Here is a 12,500-nt window from a genome sequence, read left to right as displayed (position 1 = left end):
TACGTGTGCATGTCTGTCAGGCTGGCAACATCCACCACCCCTCCCCCCTCCCCCCATTGTTTAAAATACTTTTTATTATTTTTTGTTTTTATAATAGGACAATACCATTTTAGGATAAAGGTATTTGAAATGGAGGTGCTACTCCGAGGTTTTCCGGGACAATAGTAAAACCATAAAACCAAGGGGGTGTTGATGTGAGGTTACCTCTAGAACACAGATAAATACTATATACACACACACACGCACACACACACACACACGCACACACATAAAATCCTGACCACCCCCTCCCCTTCCTACAGAACAACGGAAATAATGAAAGACAGTTCAGCAAATAAGGCATCTAAAAGTCCAGCGGACAAGAGAAGACCGCGGGAGAGATAGCATAGAGTTAGAGAGAGTAGAATGCGCCCGTGTCTTCGGCTTCTCCAGAACACATTGAGTGGTGTGAATCGTACCTGCATACAGGGACATTTGTATGGGACTATGAATGTGTTTCACAAAATGTCCAAATCACTGTTAAGTATGCAACATCGTTATTAATCAGGTGAATTCACCATTACTCGGACGCCGACAGAACCACATTCTACTCGATGTAACTCTATGGAAGAAACTGCAGACACTGTTACCTGCCAATCAAAATACAAGCTTTTGCACCTATGCTACATTCCGTCGTTTAAGACCTGCAAATCATCTTCTACCACCTGTTGGGTACGACCCCAGCTCCTCCGACCACAACCCCTGTGGGAATCTCTCTTCTCCATCAAGATAAAAGCACATCCTAGTCATCATAGTCGCCATCTTCATTACAAACAAATCTAACAACACTGTACATATTTTACACTATGTTACAATCATATATACTGCACTGTTTCTACGGAGTACGCAACTCGGGGAGGAACGCATCAAGCAGGCTGAGGTGCAGTCGAGTGTGCCCGTAGCGGGTCCCCGTGTGTGTGACGCTGTAGTCGACCGTCTTGTATTCACATCCTGGGTGTGACCCTGTTTTAAAATGATCTGGTTGACTCTGGCAAAACCAACGTTTTTCCCGATAGGCAACCACAACTGATAACGTGAGAATGAGGCTGTAAGATACACACGTGTGCACATACACACACACACACACATTGACTCGGACACTCACTAACAAAATCACACGCACACCCTAACAGTCATACCTTTACACACACACACACACAGACAAACACACACACACCGATGCAAATCATTGCCATAAGTATAATGTACCTTCTGATAGTTGCACAGCCTCAGAAACTGTCTTTATGGTTATTATTGGCCTAGCTCTATCACAGATGTGTGACGATGTGTGCCTTTCTCACTGTCGAAGGTTTGCTAGACATCGTCTCGACAACTCGCGACTCACGACTGCTCACCACTCAGTCTTTGGCGAGGTAATGTTTGGGAAGAAAGCACAACACGTGCAATGTTTAGTTTCCGACAACATGCAAGCTAGACAGAATGGAAGCGGTGTCTACACCTGCCGCCACGGGCCCCCGTGTCTCCGTGCACAATCCCACCACTCTCAGATAGATTAGGAATCACAGCCAAGGCAAAACATTTCATGGATGGAACTGTCCAAATAAACCAACGCTCAGTCAATATCCTGAGCAACGCCATCTTATTGCAGGACTTCTTAAAAGAATAAATAATGTTTGGTTGTTTGTATCTGGAAGAGCAAAACATATATCCAACCGCAAACCGAACTCCCCTATCAATGTCTGCTTCTGTTCATTTCTTTAATTTCTATACAGCACCAGTATACACCATGGGTGAAGGCAAGCTAGCTAACATGCACTTTTTTTAGCTTGGTGCTACGGAAGTGTATCTGAAAGTTGTGACCCACCAAGCCCTACCCCTTCAAAGAACGCATGTTTGCATTTCATCGTACATAGGCTTCGTTCCGACATTCACACCCTAGTTTACCCTGGCAGGTCCATTATTTAGTCTATACCCAAGACTCCCCACACATTCATGCCATGCTTAGTCTTGGCTTATCCGAGAGCATTCTGTATACAGAGATCAAAGGGGAGAGAGGTCAGGGGAAAGGACAACTCCTAAGGTCCACCCATGTAAACCTTTTCCACCGACACAAACGTTAGGTCCATCTCTATTGGGGATACACAGCCTATACCGTATAAACATATAATCTCCACAAATACATCCTCTAACTCTTTTTGCACATCAGCAGGTGGAAACTCAAATAGCTATTCTCAAATTAGGAAGAAGAAATTAAAACAGAAAACAAAAAAACAAAACATACAGTAAAAACAAACTGTACACTTTCACAGACGGTGATGATAATTATACTTTGACTTATTTTTGACGTTTTTTTTTTCGATTGTAAACTTTTTTTCTGTTTTATTTTTTTATTACTTGAGCTGATATGGAGTGAATCCCCGTCCCGAGCCGCAGGAGACGTGAAGAAGACCTTGTTTTCGCTGTGTGGTGGAGGTCTTTGCTGAGTGCTTGAAGCCAGTGGTGTTTGTTTCATCAGAGGCAGAGATTAATTGTAACTGTAACTGCAGTATGAGGGGTGGATGGTGACGCGAGAGCCAAACGTCTATGTTGTCTCCGACATCACCAGGTGTCTTAGGAATGAAATCGGGTGAGGAGTGGGAGTAGGAAGGGCGGCGGGGGCGGCGGGAGTGAGGAACAAGGGAGCATCCATTACGGGTCCCGTAATCTCTTAGCAGGAGCGTCCACTATGGCTGGGTAGTGGCGTTGTGTGAGCGTGGATTGATGAACAACTGTTATACTTGGACGTGCGTCCCCTGGGTCTGCAGGCTCTGCACACTGGACAGGATCTTCTTCTGGTGGCCGGCCAGACCCACGCCCATCTTAGCCAGCTCACTGGAGGGAGGACGGGGAGACCGAGGGAACAAGAGCAGAGCAGGAGACGTCTTAGTGAACGGTTGTGCAGCGGCAGTTTAATGATCGTAATGATCCGTTTTATTTGTGTGGTGGTGCTATTCAGCACACAGTCGAGGTCGCTCTACCGTGCCGAATAAAAAACATGAATCAAACACATTTTTTGGATAAATGGATGATACAACGTCGACAGCACACTGAGCCTCTTTCGGAGCGTTTGATCAACTGCTTTAAACATTGAATAAAGGCGAACAACCTGCTTCCTGTTGTTTCAAACGACTTATAATTGAACCACTGATCTGTCACACAGCGTGCAGCTGATCTTCTAGCTGTGTCCACCACAACATGCCAAACATCAAGCCTTGAAGCGTTCAAAGGAGTAAGCCTTCTCCCTCTCTCCCTCCTCCCTCTCCCTGTGTCGCTCTCTCCTCATACCTGACGCTGATGTAGAGGACAGAGTCCAGCGTGACGTATCCGGAGCTGGAGAAGTTGTCCTTGTACTGGCCCATCTTGATGGCCTCCAGCCACTCGTCCACCGTGCTCACGCTGAACTCAGGGGTGCTGGGGTCCTGCCTGCTGGATGACAGCGAGACCACTCTCCGTTACAACCACGGTCGAGACCATGCTCTGTTATAACCATGCGGAGCATGGTTATAACGAACAAACCTCAACAAACGAACAAACCTCAACCTCAACCTCTGTTAGTGAACAGAATGATGAATGGCTGAGATACTTCATACCAGTCCATTTCAGCACCATGGAGCTTTTTCTTTACTTTTATGTGCATAAAAATATGACTAGATTTCAAATAAATGATCAATGGCAGACGTATTGCTATGAAGTAATTTGGTTGATAGCATTATCAAGGTCATTATGGGAAAGGTAGGGGGTTGAGAGAGCGGAGTTTGAACCCAGAACTTTCAAGGCTGGGGAGTCAAACACCCCTTGGCAATCCGGCCCCACGTAAATGATATGTCTCTGTTTTGATTATTAATTATTTGTATTCAACTGACCCTGAGCTGTTGGCCAGCTCTCTGAGGCTGGCTGGGTTTCTGATCAGCTTGTCCAGCGTGGTGACGATCTGGCCAAACTTGGGCCTCTCGCTGCGACCCTTCTCCCAGCAGTCCAGCATGAGCTGGTGCAGCACCACGGGACAGTCCATGGGGGCCGGCAGGCGGTAGCCCTCCTCTATCGCCTTGATCACCTACGGGGACAGGCAGAGGTCAGAGGTCAGAGGGCGGAGGTCAGGGATTACAGACACGTCATGAGAGAAATAACAATTTCAATTCGGCATCACTTCCTTAACTTTTGTTTAAGAAGCGAAAAAATATGCAGGTGTCATATTCTTGCTGATGCATACATATTTAAAAGCCTCCCTATTTTTATGCACAAGCACGCAGGATTTGAGTAACCCAGACTACTGGCTGCAGCGCCAGCCCCACTCTCAGGGGGGGAAATATTTGGAGCAACTATTAGATGATAAGGGCATGAAGTCGACATTTGAGGGTTTTACACGTTATAGTGTATAATGAGTATTCATGTGTGTGTGTGTGTGTGTGTGTGTGTGTGTGTGTGTGTGTGTGTGTGTGTGTGTGTGTGTGTGTAAGTAACCTACATCCTGATTGGACATCTCCCAGTAAGGCCTCTCCCCATAGGACACCACCTCCCACATGACGATGCCGTAGCTCCACACGTCACTGGCCGACGTGAACTTCCTGTAGGCGATGGCTTCGGGGGCGGTCCACCGGATGGGGATCTTCCCTCCCTGTGAGCACATGACGACCATGACAAGAATGATGCATATGCTGGTTAGTATAATGAACCCCATTATAACAGAACAGAGAATCCCCCTATGTTTGATTATCCCACCTTTGACGGGAGACAGCACAGGACCTCTGTTTAAAGCTAAGACGTTGAGAGGTGTGGATCTTAAAGCGTCCTCTGTACTCTGTAACCCGTTACATGCAGCCTTTGTTCTGCCAGCCTCTTTATTTCCCTTCGTTCTCATTTAGAGTCAAACCCCTCTCCCCCATCCACATCCACATCCACGCACACACAAACACACACACACACACACACACACACACACACACACACACACACACACACACACACACACACACACACACACACGCATAGACATGCACAGACACACGCACAGACACACACACAGACACAAACACACACACAGAAGCACACACACAAAAAAACACACTCAAACATCAACCGCCCTCAAACACACACAGCCTTTGTTGATGCACAGATCAAGGGATTCTATACGGCCTACTGTATAGAAGCGAAAGGCGCTAGGCAGGGTGCAAACACACAGACACACAGGCACAAATAAACACAAACAAACACACACACAAACACACACGCACATACATATACATTTCTCTATAGTGCTGAGGAAATCTCTTTAACATGCAGTGGATGCTATACTGCGGCAACAACTTCTGTAGCAGTCACACCATCCACGCTCGGTCAAAGTCAAATAGAAGACAAAGCTCGGGATTCACAAGGCACCGTCCTTTCACTGCATCATTTCCCGTCTCTCGCTTTACATAACGCTGTTGGTTTTTCTTACGTCTCACTTTCTCACTCTCTCACTCTTGCTCTCTCAGCCATCCCTCTGCGTGCCAATGACTCTGTTTAAATAGTGTGCAAACGTGGACATGGTCTTGTTTTTGTGTGTGTGTTCGTTTGTCTGTGTGTGTGTGTGTGTGTGTGTGTGTGTGTGTGTGTGTGTGTGTGTGTGTGTGTGTGTGTGTGTGTGTGTGTGTGTGTGTGTGTGTGTGTGCGCGTGCAGAGTTTGTAGTTGTCAGCAGCATGAAACAGACCTCCGAGGGCCATTGGGTAATGCCATATTAAAAAATAACATTGCAACAAATTTCTATGAATATGAATAAAAAACATCTCCTCGTGGGCATTTTAGATTACGCCGCATAATTTACATCCTGATGCTAGTGTTTGGCTTAGGTCTATTTATTTATCTATTTACGACATTCACGCTGCGAACAGAGCTACAGAGGAGTGCTTCCAAGGCAGGAATATAAGAGACATAAACAGTCTCTGCATGCGGTTCACCTTGTGATAGTTTAATAAATTACTTTTATTCCCAACTGCTTTTTATGTACGGTATGTTGGATACTAATCACACAATGACAAAAGTTAATAGTTAATCGCGTGCATGTGTGTGTTTCTGAACATGTTTATTCATGTGTGCTTGTGTGTGTGTGTGTGTGTGTGTGTGTGTGTCTGTGTGTGTGTGTGTGATTGTGTGTTTTTGTGCACATGTAAGTGTGTGTGTGTGCACATGTATGTGTGTGTGTGTGTGTGTGTGTGTGTGTGTGTGTGTGTGCGCGTGTGTGTGTGTGTGTGTGTGTGTGCGTGTGTGTGTGTGTGTGTGTGTGTGTGTGTGTGGTGTGTGTGTGTGTGTGTGTGCGGTGCTCCTCTTACCCGCGTGGTGTACGCGGCCTCCGGGTCGTCCTCCAGAACTCGGCTCAGGCCGAAGTCGGACACCTTACACACCAGGTTGCTGTTGACCAGGATGTTGCGCGCGGCCAGGTCCCGGTGCACGTAGCTCATGTCAGACAGGTACTTCATACCGGAGGCGATGCCACGCAGCATCCCCACCAGCTGGATCACCGTGAACTGACCGTCGTGCTTCTGGAGGGGGGAGGGAGAGAGAGAGAGAGAGAGAGAGAGAGAGAGAGAGAGAGAGAGAGAGAGAGAGAGAGAGAGAGAGAGAGAGAGAGAGAGAGAGAGAGAGAGAGAGAGAGAGAGAGAGAGAGAGAGAGAGAGAGAAAAAGACACAGAGCAGAATAGATAGAGGGAGAAGAGGGGGGAGAGAGAGAGAGACAGAAGAGTAAGACACAACGATACAATCAATCAAGACGCGTGGGACAAAAGGTTTGTGTGTCATAAAAGAGAGATTTGTCTCGGGGAAGGGTTCAAGGGAGCGACTCCTCGGCGGTGAGCATCTGTCCTGCGCAGTCCTTGGACACGCGAGTCAGACTGCTACTGTGAATAACAGAACTCCTCTCCGGGTCTGAAGGCAACGCTCCCAAGACTCACTGTGCCCTGGCAGTCCTTTCAGGAGGGAGAAACAGGACACCTCTGGGTTTAAAAGTATAGCCCCCCTGTTACTCTGCACGTACCCACTCACACACACACACTCACACAGACACGCACACACACACAGACACGCACACACACACACACACACACACACACACACACACACACACACACACACACACACACACACACACACACACACACACACACACACACACACTCACAAGCATGCATACACACAAACACGCATGCATACACACACAAGCACACATACATCCACACACACACACACAGACACACACACACACACACAAGTACACCCGTTCCCACGCATACACGCACACAACACACAAAAACACGCATGCATGCACAGACACAGACACACACACACACACACACACACCAGACACACGCACACACCCACACACACACCAAACTTCCTGCAAGGGGCGTGTCTCTGTGTCTCTGTAGCAGTGCTGGGAGTTTGAGATGTCTCTTGCAAAGTGCGGTGAGTGCCAGTGATCCATGAGCACTCGGCTCACCTTTCTCTGCCCATTACGGCTGCCCTCCGCCCGCGGTCACCGTTAAAAACCCGCCCGCCTTATCAGTCATTCGGCTTCTACTTTTCCTCTTCTTTAATATCAGCTTACCATCATCCTTCCCCCTATTCTCTCCATCTCCACCTATCCGTCTCTGTCACCCTCCGCCCCCCCTGTCTCCCGCTCGCTCACTCTCGCAAGGAGAGCCAAGATTTGATTCAAACTTTCTCTCTCCGTCTCCCCCTCATCCATTGTCTATCGCTTTGCCTCTCTTTACGTCTCTATCTATGTATCTATCTCTTTTACCCTCATCTGCGAATCTAGACTGCCAACCAATCAATCTTATTCTTCTACTATACTTCTTCTTCCACCACCCCCACTTTCTCTTTCTCTCGCCCGCCCCCCTTTATTACTCTGTGTCTCTCTCATCCACTCTCTCTCTCCACAGCTGTGGAGTAAGTTAATTAGCCGTTGGTTTTGTGAGATGCTGATTGATTGGTCTGTCTAACAAACCCACAGACTTCCTCTATCAATCTGCCTGGCCATGCCAGGAAGGGGCGGGGCCGATGGTAAAGGCAGAGGGATACCGAAAGAGAAGAGAGAGAGAAAGAGAGAGGAGGAGAGAGAAAGGACAACATAGAGAAAAACTGCCCTTCCATTGCCACTCCTTCACAAAAGGAGTGACAATTGTTTTTATTACTCTAAATCTTTTCTTATGTATTTTTCAAACTTGTGACCTCGGCATTCAAATCCAGGTTGTGATTCCACACACATATGACCCTCCGGGTCCGAGATGAGCTGTTGGTTATAAAATTGATTCCTAATTATATCGATTTTTTCAGTGCCGTTGAGGTCACCGTTTACGATGTTCATTACATTACAACAGCAACTTTTAGTGTGTCTAATGTGTGTGTGTGTGTGTGTGTGTGTGTGTGTGTGTGTGTGTGTGTGTGTGTGTGTGTGTGTGTGTGTGTGTGTGTGTGTGTGTCTGTGTGTTTCGTCTGTGTGTGTCTGTTTGTGTCTTCTGTTAGTTTTCTTAGCACTTAAAATGGCCGCAATGTGTTTGGGCTGTCTGTATGAGTAATGCTGAATAGCAGCGGATCGTTGGTGGGTGGTCTTCTGTACACAATTGAAAACTTGATGATGCACTTCCAACACAGGGTTGTTAGGCAATATCTGTGTACGTTTTCGAGTGTGCGCCGACCGTACAGTGACTTTGTTGTCCTCTCTGCTTGTTTTGTAGTAGTGTGCATTTTTTTCAGCTCTGTTGTTCTGTCTTGGGTCTAGAACTAACTATAAAGGGAACTGCTTGGCTCTCCTCATTTATTTCCCTTCGACAAGAAATCTTGACATTTATGTGTGCTCCGTAGCGGTGCCCTTTGCACACTTCCTTCACGAGGAGTGGGAAGGCACTTCTTAACACACTTTGTGCCTCCAACAAGGACAACATGCGATGCAGGGGCGGCCAGCAGCTGCGCGTGGAAGGCTCCAGAGAGTCAGACGCCGTGATAACCTTACCACACACGCATGTGTGGAAAGGCCCTGCTCAGAAAAGAGAGGGAAGAAAGAGTCAGAGGTGACTCACCTTGAGGAACGTGTCCAGGGATCCGTTCTCCATGAACTCTGTGATGATCATCACTGGCTTACCTGTAGACGACAGAACAAAACAACTAATTAGCATGGAGCATTGAGAACAATCGAGAGTATCCCACAGCAAGGACCAAACCATCACCAAATCGAACTATCCATGCCGTTCCTCCCTCCCTCCCTCCCTCCCTCCCTCCCTCCCTCCCTCCCTCCCTCCCTCCCTCACTCCCTCCCTCTCCTGGGGATACTATGGCATGTCGTCATCAGTCAAAGTGACAGCTTCTAATCAGGCCTCTCCATAAAAGCCAGGAGATAATTAGAATGGACCAATCCACCAGAATGTGTGTGTGTTTGTCAGTGTGTGTCGCTTCTTTGTGCATGTGTAAAATGTATTCATACATGCATGTGTATGTGTGCGTCTGCCAGCGTGCCTAATTGTGTGTGTGTGTGTGTGTGTGTGTGTGTGTGTGTGTGTGTGTGTGTGTGTGTGTGTGTGTGTGTGTGTGTGTGTGTGTGTGCGTGTTTGCGCATGCGTGTGTGTGTGTGACGAGGACCTCCTGAGATCTCATGAATACTAATCAGCCTCACAGGGAGGAGTGGGTTGTGGTGGGGATCGGTATGCACCTGCACCGGAGTGTTGGATGTGTGTGTGGTGTGTGTGTGCTGCTGGTGTTCCTATGGTGATGAAGGACTGTGATTGACAGGCCCCCTGCTCAGCGAATGCCCTGCATGGCATCTGGTGAGGCTTACAAATTAGGAACAAAGCAGGGCCTACCTGCAATCAAACGGGAACACGCGTTCATGTAAAACTAATGTACACCCACAAGCAGGCACGCACAATAACACACACGCACGCACACACACACACGCGCGCGCACACACACACACACACACACACACACACACACACACACACACACACACACACACACACACACACACACACACGCACACACAAACACAGACACACACAAATTATTATGCACACACATACACACACTATCATGCATACACACACACAAACATGCTCACACAGAAAACAGCGGTTGTCCCTGTTTTACAAGGCAATCTCTCGGTGCCACACAGCCCCCCCCCCCCCCCACTCAAACGCCAAGCTCTGCCAATCACACACAAACACATTGGGCTGTTACTACTGGTACTGCGTGTGTTCGCCTTGCATGCGTGTGTGTGAGTGTGTGTGTATGTGTGTGTGCGTGTTCCGTGTGGTGCAAACAATTTGTCATATGTGATAAATAGGTCACATTTCCGCTCAATCAGGCCTCTGAGATAGTGGGCAGGGGGGGAGGGGGGTGCCTTGAGCTCAGATGAGCAGTAAGGAAAAGACAAGATGGACCGAGAGACAAACTACCAGACAGAGACAGACACAGTACAACACACAGACTCATGGACCGACTGGCAGACACAACGATAGACAAGCAGACCGACAGAGAGTGATGATAATTGACAAATAGGCCATGGACAAAGAGCGAGAGAGAGACATAGATTGAGATGGAGAGAGAGAGAGAGAGAGAGAGAGAGAGAGAGAGAGAGAGAGAGAGAGAGAGCGAGAGAGAGAGAGAGAGAGAGAGAGAAAAGAGCACTGCATCTAGTAAACCAACAGTCGGTTGGAGACCGGCTCTAATAGAGACCAGACTAGATAAGAAAACACAACAGGATGGAAGTCAGACCAGACATGGTGCAGGGTTGTGTACGAGGACACACAGGCTTTCAGCGGCCCACTGCTGGACGCGGAGGCTGAATAGAAACACAGCGGCAGAGTGTGTGAGAGGACAGTGAAATGGATGGATGGATGAATAGAAGGATGGACGGATGAAGTAATAATAAGATAAGAGGCAACAGAGTAGCAAAGTAAATCAAAAACAAACAAGGAAATGGAAAAGGAAGGAGAGGACAGGAGCGGGGAAAAGAACGAGAGATGGAGAGAGAGAGAGAGAGAGAGAGAGAGAGAGAGAGAGAGAGAGAGAGATGGAGAGCGAGAGCGATTGAAAGAGCTTGTCGGGGAGAGGCAGAAACGACACTGTTATGGCCTCGAGCGAGACTGTAGGTAAAGACAGCAATACATCACCCTAAATGAATTCACTATCTCACTGTAGCATGCGTGCCCGCACACACACATGCACACACACACACACACACACACACACACACACACACACACACACACACACACACACACACACACACACACACACACACACACACACACACACACACACACACACACACACTCATACATACAAACACACACACAAACCCCCCCCCACACACACACACACACACTCATACATACAAACACACACACAAACCCCCCCACACACACACACACACAGAAACACACACAGAAACACACACCCCACAGAAGCCTGGTCTCTGATGGCGCTGCCTTCTTTGACAGAAACATTAGTCTCAGGGATAAAAGTGAAAGAGAATTGGATTTTCTTCTGCTGGGGGTGAGGACTGCTGGTCACATTAATAACTGCACAAGGCTGCCGTGTGCATGCATGCGTGTGTTTGTGTGTGAGTGTGTGTCTTATTGTATCTTTGTGTGTATTTGTATTTGTGTGTGTCTGGGGGGGTTGTGTGTGTGTTTGTATGATAGGCTTAGTGACCACAGAGCAAGCCTATAGGGGCAAAGCACGGGATGACCAAGTGATTCCATCTCAAACCAGAAGTGGACAATGTGTACGTGAGTGTCCGCATGTATGTGTGTGTGTGTGTGTGTGTGTGTGTGTGTGTGTGTGTGTGTGTGTGTGTGCGTGCATTTGTGCGTGTGTGCATGTGCGTAGATGCACATCAAAGTGACGGATGAAAGGGGCGGTGGGAACGGGTCCTGACTGGGGCAGATGGAGACCTTTGCAGCGTGTGCGTCCATGTGGCCCCTGTGCACACACCATGCAAGAGCCCTCTGTATAGCAGCTACAAACACGCACTAAACACTGGCTTTAATCACATTCAATTAAATATGGAGAAATTAAGGAATGAAAAAGGACAAACCAAGTAACTATGTTTATTACAGCGCATTTTTCAGTGCAACTTTGGTTTTCCCTTTCTTGATCTCCCTCCCGTTCTCCCACCTTTCTCTCTTCCCTCCGCTCTCTCTCACTTTCTCCATATATCTCTGTTCCTCCTCCTGCTCTCTCTATATTCCCCCTCCTCTCTCTCTCTCCATATATCTCTCTTGCTTTCTTTCGTCTCTCTCTCTCTCTCTCCTCTCTCGCTCTGTCTCTCCCCTCCTCTCTCTCTCTCTCCATCCATCTCTCTCTCTCCCCTCCTCTCTCTCTGTTCTCCATCCATCTCTCTCTCTCTCCCTCCCCCTCTCTCTCTCTCCCTCCATCTATCTGTGTGTGTTCCAGTGTTATGACTGAGGGAGAGTAACCTTGAGGG

The 12,500-nt window shown here is 47.9% G+C and overlaps 1 protein-coding gene across 1 annotated transcript in view; it reads right to left on the bottom strand.

Annotated features, from left to right (window-relative positions):
* The window catches only part of LOC115538254 (ephrin type-A receptor 3), a 9,851-nt gene extending 694 nt beyond the window's left edge, over nt 1-9,157 (bottom strand). The window contains exons 1-6 of the mRNA XM_030349926.1: nt 9,094-9,157; nt 6,349-6,558; nt 4,505-4,654; nt 3,903-4,093; nt 3,325-3,462; nt 1-2,871 (exon numbers count right to left, since the gene is read on the bottom strand). The exon at nt 1-2,871 is cut by the window's left edge and continues 694 nt beyond it. Of these exons, the coding sequence (XP_030205786.1) occupies nt 2,772-2,871; nt 3,325-3,462; nt 3,903-4,093; nt 4,505-4,654; nt 6,349-6,558; nt 9,094-9,144 (840 nt within the window). The 5' untranslated portion in view covers nt 9,145-9,157 and the 3' untranslated portion in view covers nt 1-2,771. The remainder of the gene's footprint in view (nt 2,872-3,324; nt 3,463-3,902; nt 4,094-4,504; nt 4,655-6,348; nt 6,559-9,093) is intronic.
* Between the last annotated feature and the right edge of the window lie 3,343 nt (nt 9,158-12,500).

The sequence above is a fragment of the Gadus morhua genome, unplaced genomic scaffold (assembly GCF_902167405.1).
Source record: "Gadus morhua unplaced genomic scaffold, gadMor3.0, whole genome shotgun sequence".
In the NCBI taxonomy this organism is placed as follows: domain Eukaryota; kingdom Metazoa; phylum Chordata; class Actinopteri; order Gadiformes; family Gadidae; genus Gadus; species Gadus morhua.
The sequence above is the reverse complement of the archived record's forward strand: the minus strand, read 5'-3'. Positions and strand labels throughout refer to the sequence as shown.